At 49.4% G+C, this 26942-nt stretch overlaps 1 protein-coding gene across 10 annotated transcripts in view; it reads right to left on the bottom strand.

Annotated features, from left to right (window-relative positions):
• SRGAP3 (SLIT-ROBO Rho GTPase activating protein 3) overlaps nucleotides 1–26942 on the bottom strand; it is a 245826-nt gene that overhangs the window by 44930 nt on the left and 173954 nt on the right. For 3 of the 10 annotated variants that reach the window (XM_070576653.1, XM_070576661.1, XM_070576657.1), the window contains 7 exons: nucleotides 25668–25769; nucleotides 23223–23420; nucleotides 18650–18734; nucleotides 11142–11169; nucleotides 8537–8623; nucleotides 2011–2041; nucleotides 849–909 (listed from right to left, as the gene is read on the bottom strand). In XM_070576653.1, coding sequence (XP_070432754.1) covers nucleotides 849–909; nucleotides 2011–2041; nucleotides 8537–8623; nucleotides 11142–11169; nucleotides 18650–18734; nucleotides 23223–23420; nucleotides 25668–25769 — 592 coding nt within the window. Of the gene's footprint in view, nucleotides 1–848; nucleotides 910–2010; nucleotides 2042–5994; nucleotides 6098–8536; nucleotides 8624–11141; nucleotides 11170–18649; nucleotides 18735–23222; nucleotides 23421–25667; nucleotides 25770–26942 lie in introns of all 10 variants that reach the window. The other 7 variants (XM_070576655.1, XM_070576662.1, XM_070576659.1 and 4 more) reach the window with 3 other exon arrangements.

Raw genomic sequence — 26942 nt, 5'->3', positions numbered from 1 at the left:
GAGAGTAACGACACAACAGCAACCTGCAGGACTGAAGGAATGAAAGGGCCTCCCTCATCTGAAATGGGACTCAGTGGGGGACACTGGCCGTTCTCTCCACCTGGACTGGATGGCTGGCTTCTACTCAAGCATCAGCCCCTGGAGGGCTCTCTCCTCACCACCTTAGCGGAAGCAGCCCTACCCCCTCCAGCCATTCTCTATCCCCTTCTAATTCATTTCTTGGCATTATGACTACCTAAAATTATATTATTTATTTCTCTGCTTGTTTATTCCCTTGCCCTTCTAACTGATACTGTAAGCGACCTAGGGCTGGCACCTCACCCGCCTTGTTCACGCCTGCATTCCCACTGTCCCCAACAGCACCCGCTATGCACTCTGAAAATATATTTTTGGAGGAATGAATAAGTGAATAGACAGAGCACAAGTCAAGCATTGGGGATACCATGGTTAGCAAGTCCCAGACACTGGATTTCCTTCATGGAGTTGACTAGGATCCAGCAGTATTAACTGACTGAGTGGCCAATGACATTCAGTCAATGACATCCAAAGCACAGAGCTCTGGGGTTAGGTGGGAGCAAGGAAGGAGCTAAAATGGTTCTCCTGTCTGGGCCCTCCCTACTCCTCGGTTTCCCTAGCCCCTGGGTCTTCTCCCCACCACCTTCCAGCCCCGACACACAAGGCTCAAAAGACAGTGCTCAGGAGGTTCTGTTCCACGGAGCGTTTTCCCTCTCAGAAGCAGAGCAGTGACAGGAAGTCTTCCAAGGTGAACTAGAATCTCATTTCCTACAAGAACAGCCTAGCACCTGTTCTGGAGAGAGCTGAAAACACGGCCCCACGAGCGAGCTTACCGTATAAATTGATGTATCGGATGCAGCTCTCAACTACGAGTGGGATAGCTTGTCCTGAATCCTTAAGAAAAAACATTGTGAGTTGTATTGGGCTTGGCAACCACCACAGGGAAAAAGACACTGCAAACACAGATTATAAACTCAAGCCAGAATATTAGTACCATCAGATTAGTAGGAGAATAAGCATGGAACTGCTAACCCTAAAGGCTCCACCAACAGTGAAAATAGAGTCTTCAGTTATGTGCAGAAAAAGGCGTAGCCAGGATGCTTGTAAAGAAATGCTCTGTCTTCTCTCTCAGCTGGGGAGGAATCGGGGCTCAGGAGGCTTGGGGGCACATCTAGGAAGGGGAGGGACCCACCGCATGGAGGGGGCTGGAGTCTGCTCCTCAGGAGTCCTCTGCCTCCCGGTCCACTTTGCCCCAACCCAACCCTATTCTCCCAGCGCTCAAGGATTGAAAGCCTGGCTCCAGGCCCCCTCCTAGGTCAGCAGCCCCCGAGGCCAGAACTAAGAAGAACCCACGATGGGAAAGCAAGGCTGCCCCGGGGGTCCTTCTGAGCTCTGAGACGAGAAGACCAGTTCATATTACAACCTAAACATCCATACAGATATTTGTTTAACAGTAAACATGGTACAAGGAAAAGTTCTAGAACAACTAATGTCAGCTCTGGACCACTGAGTAGCCAACCTTAGTCACAAAGGCCAAATAAGATGGAGTTCTAAACATATGCATCTGGGCTGCGAAAGCATTTTCAATTACGTCTTTCTAGACCGGCCCAAGCCACAGAGAGCAAGGGGTACTTTTGGATTCCACAATTGGTTGACCTCCCTTTTATTTCAGGCCACTTAAAGAGCATAACATCTTTTTAAAACATTTTTTTAAAAAGGGCCAAATTAAGGTACTAGTCTCCTCAGAAGGTAAGGAAACAAGAAGATATATGTAACATGCTCTTGTGAAGGGACAGAGGAAAACCCATGAATTTGGATGTCTCATGGCGCCTCCACACCCCACCTGTGAATTCTTTCCTTGATTAACTACAGTCAGGGAAACGACAGTAAAATGGACCCACTGGTGACAGGCAACGTGGGCCCTGTTCCAGAAGTGAGTACTCAAGGCAGGTTCCATCCGGTTGAAGGGGGCTAACGGACCTTTCTAGTAAATACCTGGTTCCTGGCTCGAGCATTTCTTCTTCCTCTGATAACAAAACATAAACAGGCAGCAGAGCAGGAGAAAAAGAAAAGATTACGCAGGAGTGAGATCAGTTAGGGTAAGCAGATCCTTCGGCGTCCGCGAATGCCCAAATGCAGTGGCAGCCCACCAAGGTCCTGGGGAGACCAGCAGCCATCCTGCCGGGGGGGACGGCCACCCCTGCGCCCCTGGGCCTCACAGGACTTCTGGGCCCTGCCCCCAGCCAGCCTTCCAGGTGGCAAAGGAGCCCCTGTGATTCCTTGTCTATGGAACCCGTTCAAGAAAGGGTTCCATGTTGACCTGCTTCTCAACACAGGGGCTGTTCATTCACCAGTGGACAAGAGCCCACCTAAGACCCCTTCCAGTCAGCCCAGCTGCCCACACAAAGGACGGACATAGACCTTCACATGTCTACTGTAACGCTGTCCCTGGAATTCAGCTCAGGAAACTTCATTCTTAGTAAAAAGCTAATTTTACCAAGATCGTGTTGACCAGGGCCCCTCTGTATGGGACCCAAAGGATTCGCCTGATTCTAAAGTCCAAACAACTTCCAGTGTTTTCCTACCAAACAGGCTCGGGAGTTTTTCCTGGGTATCCATTTGGCTTTTCTCTCCTTCCTACCCGCTGACCCTCGCACTGGCACTGAGAACACCTCAGGGAAGCCCAAAGGCTGAGGAAGGCCTGGGAGAGGGAGGCAGGAGAGAGTCAGGACATCTTCGGGATCTTGCTCCCAAGAACTGGAGCCCCTGTGGTCACTAAAGCCACTGAAGCCGCCCCTTTGCAGGGGAGCGCTGTCTGTTCTTCCTTCCCACATGTGCAGTGGGTCAGGCTCTGGGTGGGTGCTAGGTCTCATCCAGGCTCCTTGAAGAGGCCGAACTGAGAAACTAGGGGAGGTGTAACTTGCAGCTGGTGTCATCTGCCCAGTCCCCAACGTCTCATACCATATGTTGGCTAAACCTACCTGAATCCCAGAACTGAGCAAACAGCACGGTCAGATGGGGCTCATGAGCAATCTCCTAAAGCTAATGGCAAAGATAACAGCTAACACGCCCACGGTGCTCACTGTGTGCCAGGCAGCGCTCCAGAAACACGGCGTACGCCAGCTCATGTGATCCTCGTCCCACACTCATGCGGTCGGTGATCATCATTTTCATTTCATAGAAACAAGGTGAGGACTCCCCCCCGCCCCCCACAGAGGTAGAGCTCCTGGGCTTCAAAATTTATAATAAAAATTAGTTTTCCTTCTATCTGAGGAGAAAAAAAAAAATCAAGGATTTTGAAAAGGGTCAATTCAGGTAGGGTCCTAGAAATTTACGAACGTAACTCCAACCACATTTATCCATCGTTCCTAACTTAGCAGTGCCTCCTTGTCCCTCTATATCATCATAATCATGGAGTCCCAGTGATGTCATTTGATTGAAAAACCTTTCACAGGTTTGGCATTTCAAAGCTGGGGAGTCTGAGTTCACACAGAATCTTCTTCCAGATGGCGTGGGAATCACAAGAGAAAATTAACTTCCATCACCAAGGTGGAAGGACTGACTGGCTTTTCATTCTCTGACAGTTAATAACCCTGGAGAGTAAGACCACGCTGCGTGCAAGTCTGTCTGCGCACCGCCTGGCTAACAGGGGCACAGAACGGTTGTTGAACTGCACTGATAGGACGTGGTACAAGCACAGTGTGACTATGAAGAAATGCAATTTAACAGATAGACCTTTTATTTTTCAGCCAAACAGTCCCTTGAGGAGGCTGTGCCCTTATTCCAACAATGTGCCACTCTCAGTGCTCTGGGGTGTCCTTCTTCGGGCGCTCTTTGCAGAGCCAGCCGACCAGCCTCACTCTAGAAGACGCCTCTTGCCCTTCTGTACGTCCAGTGATGCTCCTAGGCTGAGCTGGGAAAGGCGCTTCTCATTCCAGAGGCCAAGCTGTCCCTTCTAACACGCAGTTCTGGCATCACTGACAAAGGCCGTGCTGCAGGCTCTAGAGGAGACTGACCAAGGGCAGCAATGGTGACATATTCAGAAGAAGAACGTGGCTTCCCCAGGCGACTCCCTCCAAGGGGCAAACGCTCACGTGGTTGAAGAAGTTCCGATGTGTTTGTCAGATCCCCGGAGAGTCACACATTTTACGCAGGAGCTCTCTCTTAAAAGACTTCATTAAACAGAACGCCTCATTTTCAGATCCTGGCCCATGAGTCAGCCCCTTCCACGTGTCCTGACTGGTCACCCATCTCCAAAGAGCTGAGCAAATGAGGGAAGGCGTCCCTGTCTCTGAGCCTCATTTGTTCTGTTCCTCCTTTCAGGGGCTCCTCGGTCCCACTCCTGGACACCTTACTCCCACCCTTCCTTCCAAGCCCCGTCAGAGCCTCCTGTGCCCCGGTGCTCGTAGCTTTTCCCGCTCTGCACTCTCACAGCACTTGCTTCTGCGCATAAGCTACTGAGTGTTGTCTGACTCGCCTCACACTGCCAGCTCTCTGTGTTGAAGACCTCCCGAGAGGGCAGGGGGCACAGCTGACATGGCCCGTCTCAGCCATGGAGGGTGGCACTTTTGAGGGCAAGGGTGGCCGAGAACAAAGGCTTGGAGGAGAGAGGAGGGGGGATGCAGAAAGACTCTGACACAGCCCCATCCTCCATGACCTACTGGATTGCAAACTGCTCCCTCAGAGTCACCTCCAAGCACTCTCTCTCCTCCTTTTGGGATCCTCTATGCCTCGCTCCTCTGAGGTACCCCAAAGCAGCCCTTGCTCTTCCCGGCCCTGGGCAATCCCAACTCGTACTGTACTGTCCCACTGTCCCTTTTCCCCACTGTCCCCTCCCCAGAACCCAGCCCACAGACAGAGACAGTCCTGGGACCCAGGCTGGTCCTTCCTCCTCCTCCCAGGCCTGAGACCAACCCTCCCCTACTGCAAGTCCTGTGTGTACCCTGTCTGAGGATGGAGGAGAGAGGGCTGGAGCACGGGCAGCCTCCACTACTCCTGAACTGTCAGCAAAGCCCAAGAGCCTTGACTTTTCTCCTGTGACACTAGTCTTCTTTCCTTTCTGCAAGGATCTTCAGAAGATGGTGGTGGGCTCTCAAATAACTGGCAGCGGTCTTCTCTCCTGTTCCCCCTAAATAACGTTAAGAGTTCATCTGCCCTTTCTCCAGTCTCTCTTGACATGCTGCCCTTTTCAACTCCATCACCACCTTAATTTGCCTTGGGCCATTCTATCTGGGATGGCTGGATCCTGTACCTTTTGCATCCAAGAAGCAAGTAACGAGAAACTCACCTAGCTGAAACGCTTGAATTTTTAGTTTAGGGTGGAAAGGGTTAACCTGCAATTCTGAAGGGGCGACCTCAGCTCTTCTCCCTCCTCCCAGACCACTTAACGAGAAGCAAAACTGGGTGGCACGGTTTTCTCTTATACAAATCGCACATGTTTCTTTTGCTGGTATATTCTCAACCACAACCAAAAAATCACTTGTATAGAAACATACTGTTGCCCACAGGGATTTTCTTTGTGTTGCTTCCAACCAACCTCCTCTTGGGAGATGCAGGTGTGAAGCGAGGTGAGGATGTGGGTGTGAAGTGAGGGAAGGGAGTTTCTCTAACTGTCCCTCGGGCTGGTTAGGACCCTGGTTCCTGAAGCAATAAAGCCTGGCTGGCAGAGACCACTGGGCTGGCATTTCAACCCCACTGCCTTCACTGGGTTTCTTCATGGTCACATCCCTCCCCTGGGAACGAGATCACGGCAAGGCACTCAGGAGCAACTGGTCAGAGACAAAAGCTGCTCTGATTAGAAGCCCTTACTGAAGCCACGAGCAGGCTGCAGTGAGGACCCAGCTCCCCAAAGGGCCTGGCTGAGGGCACAGACTGAAAGTTCTGGTTGGTGGAGGCAGGGCTGCTGGCAGGGGAGGAGGTGGAGAAAGGCTGCCATTACATTGGGCGCATTCGCGGACTCCATGGCTCCCCAGCAAGTACCTTAATGAACGCTTCCATACAGCCGTTAAATAGTTTATGGCTACACACTGAGAGAGGCCTAGGTCTCCTCATTTTCTGTGGTTTAGGGGGAAGACAGGGGGGCCTAGGGGAAAACGGAACAAAAGAAATCAAGAAAGCAACCAAGGTAAACATACAACTGGGAAGGACGCTCTGCAAACCCATGACGGGAGGAGAACACAAATGTAGGTGGAAGCCCTGAGCCCCCAGCACATTGGCGTCCAATGCTCCATCTGAAGGCCTTTGGATGTTTAAGGGGATCTTAATGGACCCGCAATGTGAAGCAGGAGCAATTCTCGTATAACTCAAGTGCGTTCTAAATCATAGGGGGAAATGGCACATGTCCAGGAAACCAGTGAAACTCCCATCAGAGGCTGTCATCCTGCACAGCTGACCAGATGGAGGGGGAGTCAGGGCAGAGAGACACTCTGTAGCCTGAGAAAGCAAGAGACTTTCAAACATGATTGGAAGGGTTAATTTTCATTATTTTGGCTTAAATTCTTCACCCAGTCTCAGCTCCCAATGGACCAGAACACTGATCTTCCTAATGCCTCTTGGCATTTCAAATGCACTTGACTAATCTGTATTTCATTGACCTAAGCACCAGGCAATTATTATTCTTATTTTAGGGATGAAGAAACTGACGCCAAGAGGGAGGCTGCAGCTTCTTTGGGGTCCCTGGGTGACCCAGGACAATGACTACATCCTGTTCTTTAGTCAAGTACACTTTCAGTTAAAGCGCTTTCAAATCCATGACCACATCCAAGGTCAGCTCAACCCTGTACGTATGGCCTCATTTTACAGAAGAAGAATCTGAGGCCTAGAAAGGGGAACTGGCAGAGCCAGGCCCCAAACCCAGGCTTCTTTGGCTCCAAGTCCACAATTTTTACCACTGGGCCAGTCATGGAGCCGTAGGGCACTTTTTCATTTCCAGCCAAGGACTCATCCATCCCATTAACCCTTGCCAGTGGAGGACCTATGGGGTCAGGTTGAAAGTGTCTTGCTTTACTTTAGGATCTCCATTCCCTGTGCTCCACAGTTGGCCACAGGGAGGGGAAACCATAGCATGGTTCACTAGGAACAGTGAAACAGCCACAAACACTGGACCAGTTTCCAGAGTTGCTCACCATGCATATACCTGTGTTGGCTTATTTGCTCATCTTTCGCCACCCAAGTTGGCCTGACTCAATGCTGCCAGTCTTCCAGGGCAAAATGGCTTTATGAGGTTAGGAGGAGGGCCCCTAACCAAGAGAGGCAGTCTGTTTTCAAATGGCTTGGTTCGCAATTTGGGGAGCAAGAAGTGGGAACCCAGCCTGGCACAGATAATGTCCACATGTGACAAGAAAGACCTGGTCCCCCAGGTCTTGATTGACTTTCGTGAATGGGCAAGAAATCTTCCGGACTTTGGAGCCAATCAAGGTGAATGAGATTCATGCTGCCTCTGCTCACTGGCCTCGTTGAGCCCATCTCCCTCAGTAGCCCAGCCCTCTGGGAAACTGCAACCAGCTCCTCAACCAGCTCCTCCTAGGCGTTTGCGTATTGAGCAAATGTGGCTAGCTCCAGGACATGCATGGGCAAAGACACAGTTGAATCCAAATATCATGCCACCCAAACATGGGAACCAAAAGAACAGCACAGACCAAAATTTTGAAATGAAACAACAGGCAAGATTATTTCAAGCCCATCTTGGATCTCTGTCAATTTGGTTAGCTAGGTCCATGTCATTTCTTTTTTCTTAAGTTACCTATTTTTTGAGGATGTGGGTAGATGGAGGTGATATTTCTGACAACAGATCTGCTTCTGAATTTCCAAATGCCAAAAGAGAGTGCCAAAAATGTGACACAAGGCCATAGGTTTTAAGTCTTGGGATCAGGAATAACTTGAAGATAGCAACTTCGCCACCTTGTTTTCATAGGGTTTTGGGTTTCTGTTTTTGAACATTCTCAGGTCATTTCCTCACCTCACATTGCATGATACCCTCACAACAGCCCTGTGAGGTAGGCAAGAATTATTAAACCCACTTAAAACGTAAGGCAAATGAGCCCATGAGAGACTAAGAAACTCGCCCAAGGTCACATAGATAATATGTGATTGAGGCTGGGGATAGAATTAAGCTACTCAGTAGGAAGACTACTTAAGATTCTAGTGTGAATATGCAATTGGGAAGTTGACTTTATCTCAGAACATCCAGCAGTAGCATTAAATTATCTATTAAATTGGCCAGCAAGAGTGGAGACTCTTAATGCAGATGTTGGACACCCAATATCAAAAAATCTAGGGTGCCCAGCTGGAGGGTTTCCTTAATAAATCCTAAGGATTTTTCTCTCTTTAAGTTTACAAAATGGACTAAAGGGAAAATAGGATGCTTTTTCCCATGTCTCCTGCCCAATCCACAAGGCAAAGGGCTGTTCAAATCACAGAGGGATTTCTTTCTCTGTGTGGTGCTCTGTGCACTGACCAGAATCTCTGACAAGGAAACGTAGCTATCCCAACTTTGCAGGACATCAAATCGAGACCGACTTACTGAAGTGCTGGGTGGGGCACAAAGTGGGGAGCAGGGGGGCAGCTCAGCCAAGGAAAGTGGGGCAGCCTAAGCCTTCCATCTCTTCTGCTGCTCAGTTGCAGAGCAAAAAGGAAAGAAAGAGAGAGAGAGAGGCAGGGAAAATAGGAACAGAGAAAGCCACGGAGAGGAAGAAAGAGAAACCAGAGACCAATGTCCCCTTTCTGCCTTTGAACCAATAGGAAAATTAACATACATTGGCAACACAGGAATTGTCCTCAAAATTATTCTGTGACCAAAAGGATGGTGATTAAAATTTTCCCTAGACAACCCAACAGACATGGGTGTCAACATCCAAGATGGCGGCAGTTCAATGGTGGTCAGGCTCTCGGAGGCTGTGTGTGGGTGCATGTCAGGCTGCATCTGTTTGGACAAGAAATCTCAAGTGATTTCACTGCTAATCCAGACCACAGGGGCAAGTCAACCTGGGTTAGGGAAGCCAGTCTTTAGTCTGAGTAACCATAACCAAACCTTACGTTTGCGTCTGGCTTTGCCATTTACCACACACTTTTCAAGTGCATTATTGCATCTGGTTGGCCTAATTACACGGTTATTATGAATCTGGGCTATTCTAAGGTTCTTAAGTGTGAGAAAAAATATAATGTGTTGCAGCCCATGTGCAAAAAATTGGTCTGTCTATACACAGCCAGCAGCAACTTGGCTAAGGGGACCTGCTCAAATGACCATCCGAATGACACCAATCTTGGGCAGGAAACTACGGAACATACAGAAAGCCATAGCACCCCTCTCACCCCGGGCCTTTAAGATTTATTTTAAAACCACTTCCAAGTTGGCGATGCACTGCACAAGTGAAAAAAATGATTTTTGGAAGTAAGGGGAAGCTTTTAGTTTACTGACAAAGTTGCCTTTGACCTTGGCCAAGGGCCCGAGTGCAGATGGCTACGTGTGCAGCATAATGCAGCATATCCAAGTGGGAGGTCTATAACCTAGCTTGGATTTCCCAGGCCCTAAGTCAAAGAGGGTGTGGAAAGACAACATCTCAGAGGGCTTTCTCTAAAAAGACAAAAACAAACAAACAAAAAACCCTCAACTTTTCTCTGAGGAAGACCTGGGACGTGGCCAAGGGTTTGATTAGAGGCCTCTCCTGCAGTCTGCTGGAACCGTTTTCCCCCACATAAGTTCTAGGAACTAGGAGGGAGGGAGGGATGGCTCCATTCGTCCCCCATCTGTTTTACTATTTGCAGACTTTGGTGTAAAATGTGGCTTCTGTTGTTTTGGGACTATGACACCATCCTCTTGCCAGAAAATAAATAAATAAGGAGTTTGTTTCTAAAAGGTTCTTAGAAACTGACCCTGCACATCTGCTGCCCCATGTGCTGGAAGGTCCTCGCTTGGCATCATGAATCACCTGGATGTTCCCAGACTGCTGGGGCCCAGAGGAACCCCTGCACAGGCTAAGCTTCTGGAGAGCCCTGAGTCTCCCCCATCCTGGGCCCAGCAAACTGAAAGCCCCAGAGCTTTCCAGGACGCTTCCCAGCAACTCCCTTCCAGATGAGCAGGAGAGAGTTGAGGGTTCTTCTCTCTCCTGCCAAGTATGACAGCTTTCCAGGATTCTGGGCCACTGGGAAGAATTTGTGGGGAAAGGATGTCATTGGGTCATTGGGCCAAAAGGCAGCTCTCAACTGCCACACCAGAGAAAAGTGCAGGCTGAGAGGCCACTGGCTGAACTCACGTTGGGCAGGGGATAGCTACTGCTGGGAACTGGGACACGGCTGGCTCGAGGAACCACCCCGGCAGCGACAGGGCTGCTTAGGGATCTAAACTCTCTGAAAGTGGAGGAAAGGTGCAGTTGCTGAAAGAAAGCCCATCAGCTATCCGCTGCTGAGTGGAAAGTGTTCACTGGCTCTGGTCTGCTCAGGGGAAAGCGCAAAGGGTAATGTCGAGGAAGCTGGAAAGAAAGCAGAAGTTGCCCGTGTGTTACTCTCCCAGCAAGGGAGTCGGCCACCAGTCCATCCAAGGGCCTGTGAGGTCTGAAGCCAGGGTGCGGGCAGCGGGCACAAATGTTGAGATGCGCATGCGTATGCCCAGATGTGTGCGATACGAGCCAAATCCAAAGCCTTGGCAAATAGGGAGCCTAGGCTGGCCCCACGCCGGGGCTGGGTGTTTTGCTCAGCAGCCATGTAACAGATGGGGAGTCAGGTCAACAGCTACCCCACAGCCTCTGGCCTCCGCTGGTTGCCCGCAGCCACTCTGCAGTGTATGTAGGTCCACCCGATGGACAGCGCGAAGGGGCGGGGAAAGGGGAGGGGGATACCCCGCTGACCACGAAAGCCACCCCCTCCACCACGCCTGAGGGGGCGTGGCTTCACCAGTCGAAGGCTAGAAAAAGCAGAGCAGCCCGAACACTGCATTTGCCTCCCCTCTGAGCACAGCCACGCCACCCCCCAGGGACGTTGGTGAAGAGCTGTCCCACTCTAGGAACAGCCCAGCATCTCGGAGCTCTCAGCAGGTCTGTCTGCCCACCTTCCCGCCTCTCCTGCTCCTCCCACCTCATCCCACTCCCCACCCCAGGCAGCAGGTGAAAGAAAACAAGCTCCCCGGCTCTTACCTGGTTGTGCCGCATTCTGCTCTCTCCCCTGGAAAGAAAAGTATACGTTGAGGTTTAGTTGTTGTTGTTTTAACTCGAGAACATTCATCTTTTTCTAAAAACAAAAAAAAAATGTGAAATGGGACATCTAATTATGCCTAAGGTATGGTCTGTTGGAAAGAACTGAGTCTTATTAAATCCCCAGGGCCTCCCATACATTTCATTTTATATTGTCCACATATATTTTTTCCAATGATTCTCAAACTACAGCCTGCTGACCACTTGCATCAGAATCATCCGGGGCTCTTGTTAAAAATGCAGATTCCTTGGCTCTTCCGTGGTCCTCCTGAATCAGAATCTCTGAGCTAAGAACCCAGGAACCTGCATCTGCACAAGCACCCCAGGCGATCCCTTCTGTGCAGAGCAAAGCTTAAGGACTCGTGCACTGCTGTACCTCAACCAAGGTTTACTGAGCACCTGTCATAGGCCCCGCCCTGAGGGGCACCAGACATAAGACAGCTTCTTCTAGTTCCTCAACCCTGCTAGCCTTTTATCCCCATGCCTTTATTCTTGGCTGAAGACCTTCTCACTTCCTTCCCTGGAAAAGAAAATCAGTAAAACAGGTCTCAGAGTGTCTCCATGAGACCCACCCACCTACCTGCACCTGCTCCCGCCCCCTCTCCCCCCACAGGGTGCTCTGGAGGAAGCATCCTACTTCTGCCAAAGCCCAGAGCTTTGAATGTGCTCTGGTCCCACTTCCTCCGCCCTTCTCGAGGGCTCTGTTTCTGCCTGTGCCTCCCATGTCTCTCATATCTTCAATCTCCTCCCTTCTGGGTCATTCTCATCAGCATATCAACATGTTCTGGATACGTATACCCTAGCTTTTAAATCTCCCCATGACCCCATTTCTCTAACTACATCCTCATTTCTCAGCTCTCCTTTACAGCGAAATTTCCTGAAGGAGCTGTCTAAAAGCACTGTTGCTTCCTCCTCTCTGATTCGCCCCTCACTCCATGGCAGTTGGCCCCTGTGCTCACCACTCCACGGAGACCGTTCTGTGTGGCTGAACCCAATGTCTTCTCTGCTCTTATCTGACTTCTCAGCATCATCAACTCGGGTAATTACTCCCTTCTTCTTATAAAGCTTTCTCCTCTTGATTGGCATAATTCCACATTTTCCAGGTATCCTTCCTGTCCTACTGGTCATTCCTCAGTTTCTCTTGCTGTCTGATCCTCATCTCCCCATCCTCTAACCTCTAAATGTTGGCATGCCCCCAGGATGCCTACCCAGATCTTCTTCTCTTCTCTTTCTACACACTCTCTCTAGGTGATCTCAGATGCTTACTGAGGGCTCCCTAATCTTATCTCCAGATGGTACCTTTCCCTGGAATTCCAGACTCAAATCACTGCCCTCTTTTATTTTTAACAGCTTTATTGAGGTATAATTTACATAGCATAAAATCCACCCATTTGTAGTTTATTTTTAGTAAATATTCAAAATTCTGCAACCGTCACCACAGTTCAACTTTAGAACATTGCCATCACACAAGAAAGACCCCTTGTGCCAATTGACAGTCACTCCCTCTTCTAATCCAACCACTAATCCACTCTGTCTCCATAGAGTTGCTGATTCTGGACATTTCATAAAAATGGAATCATGCGATATGTGGTCTTTTGCATTTTGGCTGCTTTCACTTGGTATAATGCTCTTGAGGTTTATCCATAGAGCCTGACTCAGTACTTCATTCCTTTTATGGTGCCGTGAGAGCCTCCAGGCCAGTGCTCTCCAATAGGAAGTATAATGCAAGCCACAATTCCTAGTAGCCACATTACAAAAAGTAAAGAGAAACAGTGGAGATTAATTTCAATAATGTATTTAACCTAAAATATCAAAAATATTAGCATTTCAATATGTATCAATATAAAAAGTTAAGATGTTTTTATATATGGATACATCTATTTATTATATATGGATATATATTTATATATGTGTAAATATATATATTTATATACATATTGTACTAACTCTGAAATCTGGTGTTCATTTTACACATCTCAGATCAGACTGGCCATGTTTCAAGTGTTCAATACCCACATGTGGCTCATGGCCACCACAGTGGACAGCATAGCTCTCAACTCCAGAATCTCATCCAGTATCACGTGCAGCAACTCTTTAAAAGAAAGAACCGAGCATTTATTTTCTCTACAGAAAACAATGCTGGATGGGGCTGGGGAGAGAAATGGGGGGAGGAAGAGAGTCACAGAGGTCTGAAAATAGAACTTGGGGTGAATCAACATACAATTCCATAATTCCTAACCAAAGCCACAAGCAGTTACAAAAGTGACTGCAGTTTGTTGAATTGCAGCCAAAGACCAAAGCAGGAAAAGAGAAAATTTAGGTAAAACAGACAAATTTGTTCTGCTTAATTTGATTGCGTGTATGGGCTCTGGGGCAAAATCCTATCAGACATGAGTTTGAGTTAAATTTTCATGTAGACCCAAGACCCCAAGTCGGAGCTGGTGGCAGCCCGTGACAGGGGTAAGCCAATGGCCTGCGTTGACTATAAAAGATATGGTTTCGTTGGGGCTGCAGTCAACTGTGCAACCCTGACTTACAAAGGGGACCTGCTCCGCCGCCTCCTGGTTCCAAAATTGCCCACTCCTCCATGTGCTCACTACGGCCTAGTCACACTGCCCTTCCTTAATGCTAACTCCCACATCCCTCTCACCTTTGCATGTGCTACCCCCTCTGCCCCTGACAGCCTTCCCCAGTTTTTCACGTAGCTGGGGCCTTCTCATCCTTCAGTCTCAGCTTAAACATCACTTCCCCTCTGAGGCCTCTCTGATCACCCAGCCTAAAGCAGGTCCCCCCTCACACCCCTATGTGCACAGTTGTTCTCTGTCTGAGCCCAGCTTTCCCATCCACGCCACTTATCACAGTTCTAATTCTTTACTTGATAGTTTGTTTACTGTTTGAGGTCTCTCTTCCCCATGAGGGCAGGAACTTTTTCTCTCTTGTATACACTGTACCCCCAGTCCTGGCTCAGCACAGCACCTGGGCTTCTAGATAGACAGATGGACAGATGAACGGATAGCCAGGCGCAGGGAGGGAAGAAGCGGGAGGTAGGAATGAAAGGGTTTAGGTCCTGGAGTGGAACGTCAGAACACACTCCGAGCAGACTTGCCTCCGGCAAAGCATCTCATAGATTCTCCTTCAGCTTTAGACTCACATTCCAGCCCTCAAGAAGCCCATTACCCACATCTTTTGGAATAAATTGTCTCAAATTCTAACAAACAGCAGAAATAAAAAATGCTCTGCCCTTTACCTTCTGAGATCTGTTTGGATTTAAAAAAAATATATTTTATAGTTGGTGGCTCATTTTCTAGAAGGTCAGACTGTCTGGTCCTGGTGGACGTTTTGCTCTGTAATGGGCTATTAAATCTTGGCCTGAAAAGGTTATGTCCCATCCCTTTTACAGACAATGCACTATTCATCCTTGAGGGGCCAGAGTAAATTGAAAAGCCACTCGTATCCTGGGTGTAAACCCCGGAGCTCACAGACTACCCACAGCAATAAAAAGGTCAGAGAGCTAAGACTGAGAGATGATGATAAACTGAGAATCCTCTGGCCAATTAAACGACATAGCGACAGCCAAGGGCGTATACGGCTGTGAGCTCTTGTTCCCAAGATGCGGCAGTGACATTTCTAACTAGGAATGCCAATTTGCAGGGTACCTGGGAGCTTTCTGACTTGTGTGTCTGGGGTCAGTCATGTTCAAAAATTTGCTTCTAAGAAAAAGTGACCCAAAAGATTCCACGCTTCCTCTAACCTGTGGTTTCTTTGAGCCATGCTGTCAAAAGAGTACTTGAGGGAAACTGAGGCACATGATACTTCATTTCATTAAAAAAAAAAAAGAATCCAGTCAAAATATTCTGCCCGGCCCCATATTTCTCACCTGTTTTCAAGATTTCCAGATTGTCCCTCTCAATACAACAGAGCCCTGAGACAACATGACAGGCCATGGATGCGGGTGTGACTACCCTAGCCCCACTCTTAGGGTAGCTCTACTGACTGGAAGGGTCCATATGTGCAGGTAGGTGAACCATCTGTTGACACCAGAAGAATGAATTAGCCAAGATTCTGAGCTGTCTTTGGCTTGCTCAAGTTTCTCATGCCCCCCTTTACCCAACAGGCAAGAACTTTATCACCCAGGAGAACCAATTCTCCCAATGCGCTAGAATCCACATACACCTAGCATGCCATGGGGATACAAAAATGACTGAAGATTTAGTCTCAGCTTCAGTTTTTTCAGTAATTTTTAACTTTAGCGAATAATCATGTATCGATATTCATTAATAGTGACAAATATACCATACATATGTAAGATGAAGATATTAAAAATAGGGGAAATTGGATGTGGAGTATGTGGGAACTCTGTACTATCTTTGTAAATTTTCTGTAAATCTAAAACTATTCTAAAACAACGAGTTTATTAAAAAACAAAGTAAAACAAAGACACGAGAAGAAAACCTTCCCAGAAATGACTAGTCTAACAAGACCCATCCTGGTTATGAAAGAAGCCCGTGGCTTTTCCACTGCTGGCTTCCTAGAAAGCAGGACGATGGAGAGTCTTCCAGATGACTCTTTCTTAGCCGCCCTTGTATGTCTGAAGCTGCATTTTCCTGCAGTTTTTTGTTGCTGTTCAGCTCAAAACTTAGAAGAAGGACTGGTAAACCACATCTCAGAGCAAGGTGTAGCTGAAGGCTAAAGGAACTTGGAAGACCAAATGGGTCAGGACTTACGCCAACCAAAACTAATTATTAGTATTATTTCATTAAGGCCATTCACACAAGGGCAGTAATAAAAGGTTGCATCTGACAGCCCTCATGGGGGAGCTGAAGAGAAGCACTTTCTCATCCAGGATCTTATTTTTTAAAAGAACATCTAGTTTTCTAAATCCAGGGCATCTGATTTTGAAAATACAAGTAGCCACCAACTCACAGGGACTCGCTTTCTGTGACACAGCTCATGAGAAACAGCCCCAGCCCCCACTCCCCTGACCGTAAAAATGGATCCTCCTCTTTAATGCTAGCTGTGGAAGCTGCCTCCATTATACACTCACGCAAGCTCCTCTTTAGAACTTTCTGGCTCTTCCTTTTCTCTCCATTCTTGCTGTTTTGGTTCCCTCTGTTACCCACACTCCTGCCCCACTCACCTGGCCCAGTACCAAAATGTCAGGATGAGTAGAATTTGGATGGCAGGGAGGGGAATGAAGAAAAAGCTCCTTGCAACTCACTCTTCCCCACCCTTACACCCTAGTCAGTGAGTTTGGACAAATGTATACACCTACGTATAAACACCCCCCAAATCAGGACATAGAGCCTTTCCATCAACCCCAAAGTTCCCCAGCTCTCACCGGCTGGAACACAAAAAACTCAACTATGGTGACAGAAGTCAGATCAGTGGTTGCTTGGGGTAGAGATGGGGGGACTGACTGCAAAGGAGCACAAGGGAACTGTGGGGGTGGCGGGGATGTTCTGTATCTTCATTTGAGTGGTGCTGGTTATACCCGTGTGTATATGTTTGTCAAAAGGGATTCTACACATAAAATGGGTGTGCTTTATTATATATACAGTATATGTCAATAAAGTCGATTGAAAAAGTTCCCTCGGTATTAGCCTTAAAGCCCTGGTTATTCCTCCTGCTTGAAAACCTTCCCAGCGCTCCTGGGCCCATGCTGATCCCTTCCTCTCCTGATTCACAGCCCTCCGAGTCTGTGCTGTTCACCTGGCAATTCACCCAGTATTTCTATGTGACAGTGTTATCGCTATTTAATTTTTCATGAATTCATGAGTTGTCTCCCAGCTACACTACAAGTGCCTCGGGCTGGGAAATGGTTTAATTTCTCACCGTTTCCTCTAAAGCATGGGGCTCACAAATGCCAAGCACCTGCAGATCCCAGCAGCCTCCTTGATGGCCGCCGAGAGGACGGTATCAGGGAGGACTCGTGTGGCCAGAGCACAGCCACTGGACAGTGCACCCACAGGGAGAAGACAGTGATCCAGAGAGGGGCAAGGACGTGCTGTGGACGACAAACCCTCGCCGGCCAACGAGCGCCAGCCCCCAGCACAGCTCTCGTCCTGTCAAGCTCCTCCTTCCCCAAAAACTCCTGGGTGATCCCAGGCCTGCTTCCATCTGTCATCTCGGGATCTACCGGCATCATCACCTTAGAAATTCCCTTCATCTCTCTCATGTTGGCCCCTATTTCCTGGATCCTGGGTCCTTTTCCTTTCAGTGGAGCACATCCTTCAGCCAACAGCCCTTTCCAAACAGAACAGAAGAATGTATCTGGATGTGGGGCTCATGATACTCCAAGCAGGGTCCAGCAGCTTCAGAAACCCCAGCTCAGCTCCTCCCCTCACAGCCGAGCCTCACACCAGGACTTGCTGCAAACCATCCGTGCCCTTGGGGCTGAGTTCACGCCCTGGTGACCTTTCCATTCAACATTCATTCAGTCACTATTAACTGAGTGCCTACTCTGAGCCAGGCACTGTACTAGGCATGGGAGATAAAGTGGTAGGTAAAATAAGCCAGGAAGTCCCCACTCAGGTTGAAGATATGATACTGCTGGGGGTGGGAGCATGACCAAAGACAATAAGCAAATGAACTGGATAAAACAGGATGATTTCACATGATGATGAGCGAAAGGAAGAAAACCAAACAGAAAGTGTTTTGGAACAGAGGTGGTGATTCCATGAGGTTGGGTGGCAAGGAGAGGCTGGTGGAGAAAGTGATATCTGTGCTGACAGCTGAAGGATAAGGAGCCATCCATACAGAGATCTAGGGTAAGAGCATTCCAGGCAGAGGGAACAGCAGATGCAAAGGCCCTGGGGCAGGAATAAGCTCCGTGAATTTTGAAGGGCAGAAAGTAGCTCAGTGTGGCTGGAGCACAGTAAGGGAGTGGAGAATGGTATGAGGTCAGGGAAGCAGGCGGAGGTCAAATGACATAAGGCCTTGTGTGTCATAAGAGCAATTGGGATTTTATTCCAACCATCGCTGGAAGTCTTTGGGTAGATTTAAGCCTAGCCCCCAGGTCCTCAAGGACCAAACCCTGCCTTACACATCTGGATTTTTCTTTTTTGGACCTAGAATCCTAGCCAGGCACTCCGATAGTATTCCTGGTAAGTAGATCTGCTGAGAAGCATCAGTGTGGACCCCTGTGTTCCTGAATTCCCACCCCCTACCTATTGTGGACCCTTCTATCACTTTGCCTTGGACCCTCCCCACAACCTAAACTAAGATGTGTGTTTGCCCCGTATTTTCTGCAGCCAGACTGGACCCTCTCAGCATCTGAACCAGGGCTGTAGACGATAGACTGTACCAGCCCGCCCCGTCCTGGAGGGCAGCTCTGGTACCAGGCCTGGTTCTGCCAAGTGCCCGATGTCTCAAGCTGAAACAGCTCAAGGGGCCACAACAAAACCCAGCGAGGGAGGCAGCCCCTCGTCACAGGCCTGCGCCACCCGACTCACCTTCACCCAGGGTCTGCTTGAGCAAGTCGTGCTTGGCCTGCAGCTTAGTGATGAGGTTACTGCCGTTCACATATTCTTTAAATTTCTGTAAGACACAGGCACAAGGACATTACAGACTGCAGGCCTGAATCCTCCCGTCTCTGCCTCTGGAACGGCCCGCCAGGGCAAGGAGGTCAAAAGGAGACGGCGCCTCCCTCCTGGACCTGGCATGGGGCAGAGGGGGGCCTCTGTGCTTCTCCCTCAGGCCCCCGGCTCTGCCGAGCCCAGCTGTCGGGTCCTCTGAGCGCTCCAGGCATTTCGGGTCGGTTTTGGGAACACAAAGGAAGCTCAGGGGAGCAGCGAAGGGCGCTTCTGCCGGGTGAGGATGGCGGGAGCTCCCAGGGGAGGGCTTCTTTGGTTTTCAAAGCTCCTCTCTGGGCTTCAGGGCCGACAGCAATAACGATGGGAACCGCCCCGGGGGGCACGCAGAGCGCTTTATCCCATCAGTCAGAGAGGAGCCTTGGAACAAGTCTGTCTTTCATCTGGCCCAGCTCTTAAGGAGTATGGGCTGTGCAGGCCCCTAGAGACGGTCTGATTAAAATAACCTGAACTGCACTGGGGGATATGATTTTCTTCTTTTTACAGAAGAGACAGGTGAGGCTGGCAGAGGGAAGCGACTTTCCCAAGGTCCCCAGGCTGCCTCTAGTTCAGGGGTCCAGACAAGCACAATGCACTTCGGAGGAGCATCGAGGGGGCCATCCAGAAGAGGTGGCAGCTACCTCCCCCAGTTCAGCCGGGCCTCAGCCACACCTCTGCACAGGTGCCAGCTTCCCTCACCGGCCACCCACCCAGCATCACCGAAACACAAGCCCAGAGCGCGGCCTGCCTTGGCTGGACTTGAGCGGCCCTAGGTGCCAGCCATGCCCAGTTCATGGCTGGATCCCCAGTGCCTGCAGCTGTGCTTGGTATATAGTCAGCACTGAGAAATTTAGCTGACTCCCTGACCTGGTGGGGCGGATGTGGCAGAGTAGGGAGAGAGACAAGAAGCTAACGATAAAAGTCAGTAACATACACAATTGGTCAGATGGTGGTGAATGCTACGGATGAAAATAAGGCAGGGACGGGGGCCTAGGCGTCAGGGTGGACCTCGTGGCAAAGCTGACATTTGAGCCAAGGCCTGAAGTCGGTGAGGAAGGGCCGTGTGGGCACCCGGGGAAGGAGTGCTCTAAGCAGTTGGAATGGCAATTGCAACAGCCCTGCGAATGAAGGCACGGGGATGGGTGATGGCCCCAAATCTGCCAGCCACGTTCTCAGGAGAAACCCATTCTATCACCCCAGCCAGAATGCTCAGAAAGGGGTGCAGAGGAGCCACGAAGTGAGCTACAGAGGCTCAGGACACCCCAATAAGACCTGTAAAGGAGCGTCTGGAACATCAGCATCTCCCAGTTGAAGACGGGTATAGGGTGTAGGGTGCAGGGCCATGGGGTGGAGCAGTGACGTGTGCACAGATAAGACTGGGGTCCTTCACCCTGGCCCCACCTCGGAGGGCTCTGGAATGGCTGAGCCAGTGGGAGGGTGTGGTGTCCCCTCTCCTTGGCCATGGTCCTTAAGCTCCTAGGACCTTGTCCCTGGGTTGTTAAGCATCACTCTCTCTTGTATCTGTAGAGAACTCGACAATTTTCAAACATGCATTTTGTCCTCACCACAATCTCGGACAGCAAATGGGGGAAGCATTGTCACTCCCGTGCTCCCCATAAGGAGACAGAAGCTGGGAGCTGCGGCCACTCAGTGAGTGGCAGGTGACTGAACATTTCAGGGCCTCTCTGCCCCCTCGGGGTGAAATGACTTGGTGTTTCTCCAGGTGTGGCCTCCTACCCAGCCGGGGAGAGGGTCACAAGGCAGCTTCCTGCTCGGCAATACTGCGAGCCCGACCCCTTATTTTCATCTGAGGGCACCGCAGAGGCCAGCAGTGTTCCCATTTCTGGGGCCCACCTCGCAAGCGTGGTAGTCTGGGAACCCATGTGTCTAACCAGCTTCCCACACGATTCAAATGCACACTTCAGTTTGATACCTACTCACCTAGAGTCTCTCTCTGGATGCTTCCAGTAATAACACCCCCTGATTTTATCACATGTTTAAGAACTCATCACAACAAGCAGAGCTGAGGAATAAGGAGGTATTTTCTCCACGTGCCTCGCTGCCCCAGTAGCTGAAGCTCTGATCCGAAACACGGAACTCACGCCTTGGTGGGTTGTTCACTGGTCAGTGTGAAGTACACCCCAGGCTCTGGGGCCCATGGACCCTGCCCAATTCTTCCAAGCTTCACCCAGGCGTCACATGAGACCCATGAAGGGGAGAATGCCATCAAATGGTACGGATACAGTAAAAGGAATATTATGCCCTTAAAAATACCTAAAATAATGTCACAACACAAGTCATGAGGTGTACTAGCCAACCAGGTTGATAAATTGAATATTAAGATTAAAATATAACATCTATGAACCTTAATCATGGATGTTGCTGAATTCTGTCTTTTTTTTTAAATGTGTGTGTGTGTGTGTGTGTGTGTGTGTGTGTATGGGGTTTTTTTTTTTTTTTTTTTTGGCGAGGAAGATTGTCCCTGAGCTAACATCTGTGCCAATCTTCCTCTATTTTGTATGTGGGATGCTGTCACAGCATGGCTTGATGACTGGTGTGTAGGTCCACGCCCAAGATCCAAACCCACAAACCCCAGGCCACCGAAGCAGATCACACAAACTTAACCACTATGCCACCAGGCCGGTCCTGTGAATTCTGTCTTTTACTTTCAAGCAGACTGGACCCCTTCTCTGCTTCTGCCACCCAGATTTCTTTGCTTCTGCTGCCAAAGTGGATGAATACTCATGTGCACTCCTCACTTATCTTTGTAAGCCACAAATTTTCTTTGCAAAGACAGCAGGTCCCCAGTAGAAGTGGGGAACCCCAGAAATCGGCATAGGCTGATTTGCTAAGCTAGCTTTGTCTTCTTTCTTGAAAACAACAAAGTCAAAGACTGTTGATGAAGGAAATGCAGTATGTGTCAACTATTGGTTTTCGAGAAAGGATGTGACAAGGCCTCTCACAGGATGGAGCTGGATGTTAGAACTGGGTGGGCCTGTGACTGGTTGAATGACCACAGTCTGAAATGCTGATTCGTGGATCAGCATCAGTCTAGAGGCATGTTTTGAACAACTCTGTCTTTGGCCTTGGCCCTGCCATACCCATTAGTTTTTTTATTGACAAGCTTTAAGGTACAGAAGCCATGCTCAGTGAATCTGCAGACGCCACAAGGTCTGAAGAGACAGCATATACATTGAACAACTGGATTAGGATCTTGACAGGCTGGAGCCACGAACTGAATCTATCAAGAGCAAATCTAACTGGCGATAAATAAGAACTACCTAAGACATCACCTATACATCCTTCAGGAGGAGGGTGGCCTGGTTTAATGGCAGTACATAGGGAACATAGATTTAACTTAGCTCAAATATTAACTTACTTTAAAAAAAAATGAGCATGATCTTAGGACATATGAAAAGGAGCATACAACCTACTGTAGAAGGAGGTGAAAGTTTAGCTCTCTTCTGTGCTAGTTAGACCACTGAGGGGGTCTCACTTTAGAAGAGGCCTCGACAGACGGAACATGTTCGGGAGAGAATCCCTAGGACGCTGAGGCAACTCAAAATGAAAGCTTAGGAGGCAGGATTGAAAGAATCAGATACGTGTAGCCTGGAGAAATGAAAATGCAGCTCCCTGCAACCACAGCAAAGACTGTCATGTAGAATCAGCGTCTCTCTGGGTCGCCCCAGAGAACAGAATCAAGATCAGTGACCGGAAAGCCTAGCGAGGCAGATTTTTGAAGATAACACAGATAAGGGAAAAGGCTCTAAGATCGCTAGCCAGTGTCAAGCCAAACAAAAGGGCTATTTGCGGGAGGAGAGGAAGCTTTCAATCCTGGGGTGCGTCCAGCAGAGTCAGAAGAATTTTTGGCAGGGCTATGGTTGAATGGGATCAAGCATCAGATAGAAGATGGAAGGTCCCTTATAACCCTAAAATTCTCCGTTCCCTGACCACGTGTTGAACTGAAGCCCCACGCTCATCCTCGTTCCTCCCCGCCCCTGGCCGAGTGGGATGGAAGTGATCTGGGGTTTGACGGAAGGGTGGCAACTCACCAGCCACCTGCAGGGCTCACCCGGGGTGCGATTTCCAAAGCCCACACCCAAATTTAAGACAATTCAACAGGACAACCACACACATGGCCTCAGGGTCGTTCCGGGGCTTGCCCGGGCTCTGTGAGCCATGTTCCTCTCACCCTACTGGAGACAGCTCTCTCTCTGGCTTTTTTCTAGAGCAGGAGAGCTGCAAAACCATCAACCCCGGGTGAATGCCGATGCTACCCACTGCTAAGTCACTTTCTGCATTTCACAAAGCCAAGCCAGGCAGCTCAACTTGAGAAGCACGTTGGAAGAATTGTAGGTCTAACTCACCCACGTGGTTTAGCTGGTTCCTACAAGCTTGAGCTGCTCCCCGAAAGTCACAGACAGACCCTGGGTTCTGGGTGCAGGAGGCCACTTACTGTAAAATAAAACATTTCTGTTTCCTGCTGGTTGGCTCTCCTTTTGGCAATGTTGATCTTGCTCATGTAAGTCTCAGAGGCGGCCGACTTGACGGACTCTGTGGATCGACTGTGTTGGAAGGCGTCGGAGACGTCAAAGTCCTCCACGGTCAGCATGTCCTGTAAGGTCTGCATGGTGGCATCCAGGGTTTTTCTAACCTAGGGAAACACAGCATGTCAACAAAAACCCTTCAGCCGCAGAATGCCTGTGACACCTCCAAGCCATCTTCCCAGCCACTACTTTGTTTCTTCCATATAAACCAAGCCCCTAGGAGGCAGGTAGGACAAAGGTGATCATTCCCATTATATTGATTTGCAAAGTAAGGCCAAGTAGCTGGCTGGGGTGAGAACCCAGGTTGCCCAATATAAAGTCCTTTTATTGGATTGCTTCCGCCAGAGAGAACCTTGGAAAATGTTGTGATGAGGAAGGAACTCGAGTTTCTAGCTTGTTTCTCTTTACCCGGTTATATAGCCCCAAGCTAGCTCCCCCAAAGGGAGGCAGGTCCCTTGAGGAGGGTCAACACAAGAAATACTCTCCGTTCGCTTCATCCAGAGAAGGGAAGGGACAAAGTCTGGGTAAGGTGTGTGGCCATCCTCCATGAATGAATGCTCCAGCTATTTGCCACCTGAGTCCTATCCAAAGGCTCACCGAGAAAAGAGAACCTTGAGGAAGACAGATGCTGAGACACACGCGGTCTAGTCAGTCCTCCAGGACACCAGTGTCTCTCCTGGGGTCAAGTGGGACCCCCGGGAGGCCGCACATGCAGAGCCTGACCTCACAACACCCCTCACTGAACGGTGCCCAAATGGCGGACCCTATCCTTGGATGGAGGCTCATTCCGAAAATGGCCCAGGAGAAACTCATCTACATTCGTTGTTAAATGATTGTCAGTCAAAGTCGCTTTCTTGTCACTCAGATCTCAACTCAGATGTTACCTCCTGGGGGCATTAGCCCCCACCCCCCACATACCATTCTCAACCCAGTGCCTATCACTGTCTGATATTTGCATACTCATTCACTTATTGGTTGACCTGTTGCTGTGTTTTAACTATTCTCTGCCTTCTCTCACCAGAACATCAACTCCGTGAGAGGTGGTCCTGTGTCGTCTTGTTCACTCACATCAGTCTGCGGCGAGCACAGTGGTTAGTGCACCGTGCGTGCTTAATAAATACCTAAATAAATGGTACTGGAATAAACACTCGTTGAGTGAATCAGTTCTTCTTTCTAGCATAGCCCGACAGGAAGTTCAGGTTCAACATTAAGCATTCCCATGGCCCTGAGCAGCCTATACGGAGGGACACTTGCTTCATTCTCCTTCCTGTGGCCCTGATTTCTAATTTAAATTCCATTAACATTATTACCCATATACTGCTCCATGTAAACAATTTAAAACACTTCAGGGGAAGATGTAGGGCATAAATAAAGAAAGAAAACACTCTGTTCATCTCCTCTCTCTTCTCAGGTTTGAAAAGCAATTATATAATTTGTCTCCACATAACCTCTCCCCAGGGCCTGCTTTGACTCGTTCCCATCCTGTGCTACAGTCTGCCTCACGTTCATCCCAGCTCTGTCCTTTGTGGCAACACAAAGCACAGCTGCCCTCTCTGCCCAGGACAGCCCTCCTGAGAGGTGAAGACAGGGTCCATGACTCTCCATCTCCTGCCATGACCGCCCTTCTCAAGGATACACCTGCTCATGATCTCAAATGCCACTCCCACATCCTGGTGTCCTCCAGTTGGTGGACACCCTCCCTGCATGGAAGCATCCAGATTGGAAGAGGATGTTTCGTGTCTGGCCTCGTCAGTCCACGTCAGAATGGAACCACCACGGCTGCTATCTCCGTTGGAACCCTCCCAGTGGTAACCTGTGTCACCAGCTGATGGGAGGTGTGCTGGCCATGGTAAGACAGAAGATATTTGGAGCTCAGAATCCATGACACATTTAGTGTGCTCTGGGTTTCTTTCATTGTGTAATTTTAAATACTTACTATTATTTCTGATGATAAAAATAACATAAACTCATTGCAGAAAGAAAAGCACAAAGGAAAAAACCCAGAAACCATCTAAAATCCCACAACCCAGATATAACCACAATTAACATTTCCAGGTATTTCCTTCCAGTCTTTTTTCTATGCCTGTGAATACACACAGATACACAAGCACATGTTTACCCTGGTTAGGATAATACTGAACACAGAGCTCTAGTTCCTCTCTGTTTTTCTTTAATGCCTTGTGAGCATTCCCCCACGCCATTAAAGCTTCTCGGTGTGCGTGGTTTTCATGGTTGTGTAATATTCCATCTTACAGATGAGCCCTCATTTCTTATGCGTTCCAGGGCAAGCGTCAACTTCCCAGGATAAGCCAGGCCCTTGTAAGGAAATCCTCCCAGGCAGAGGGCTCACTCACCTCCTCATTCTCTATCTTGAGAGTGGCCAGTCTGGACTGCAGCTGGTGGTACCGCATGAGCAGTTCCGTCTGGACGGGCTGCTGAGCACTGACCTGGCACACCTGCAGAGACAACAGCCACCACCTGTGGTTGCCCAGGGCCCTTGTCACCTGTGTGCAGCTAGGGCAGGAGCTCTCATTAACATCCCTACCAACAGTTGAGGAAGCAGGCTGGGAAAGGTTAAGTGAGCTGCCCAAGGCCTCACGGCTTATACCTGGCAATGCCAGGTGGAACCAGGGGCCACCCTCTCGCGTTGCAAGGTGTAGCCTCTCAGTTGTGGTCTTCTACGTTTGCACAGCACTTGAGGGTTTTCTAAGAGATCTCACATCATCTCATTAAGTGAGACTAGTTAGTTTCCGGGCAGGAAGTTGTGGTAAGAAAGCAACCACCTAAGAGAAGCCAATGAAAAGAACGATGAACGGGAAACAAGCAGCAAGAGCTCCGACTCCGCAGCAGGAAGATGCTGCAGAGGCGGCCTGAGGCGAGTGCTCTCGTGGCCCTGCTTCCCAGGGCTGATTAGGTGAGAGGCGGAGAGAAGACTGTCCTCCCTACGCCCGTTCCAGCCAGGGCTCTGTTCCTACCTGGGGCTGGGTTGCCTGGTGTCGCTCAGCTGAGATCATAAGGCACAGAACGGCTCTGAAATTTACTAGTTGTTTACCACTAGCTAAGCAACCCAAACTTCACAGTTACCAGTGGTAACCACGAACCCAGAATCTTCAGGTCCAGTTGATGGGCCAAAAGGGTTGGACACAAAGGTAAAGGGGTGGGGCGGGAACTGTGGGGAGCCCTGAAGAAGGCCTGTCTCTTGCAAATGAAGAAAGTGGTCAGAGCCATCTGGAAGGTCCAGCAAATGCCGTCTTCTAAGGTGCCTCCTTGCCAACCAGGTACAGCAGACGGCCCAGCTGAGCTCCCACGGGGACCCAGAGGTTGGTGGGGTCTGGTACACTGTTGGTCTGAGTCCCCCCAGCTCCCCTGTGCAGGGGTGGGCTATGTCTAGGCGGAGGGAACCGGGTCACTAGGAGAAAGTTCTGTGCACATATCCCTGGGGGTGCAGATGGCAGAGATGGGGAGGCAGATGTGACGACTACTGGCTGTCCTCGCTTTGGTTCCGGGGACTAGGGCCTGAGCCCTAGAGAGAGGGAGGAATGACATGGAAAAGCTCAAGGAGTTATTTGCGTAAGGGATTTTGTGACACTTGGATAAGCAGTGTGCTGCTGTGGGGCCAGTGACAAGTG

This window comes from Equus przewalskii, chromosome 15 (assembly GCF_037783145.1).
Source record: "Equus przewalskii isolate Varuska chromosome 15, EquPr2, whole genome shotgun sequence".
Classification (NCBI taxonomy): domain Eukaryota; kingdom Metazoa; phylum Chordata; class Mammalia; order Perissodactyla; family Equidae; genus Equus; species Equus przewalskii.
This window is presented reverse-complemented; position numbering and strand designations above follow the sequence as displayed.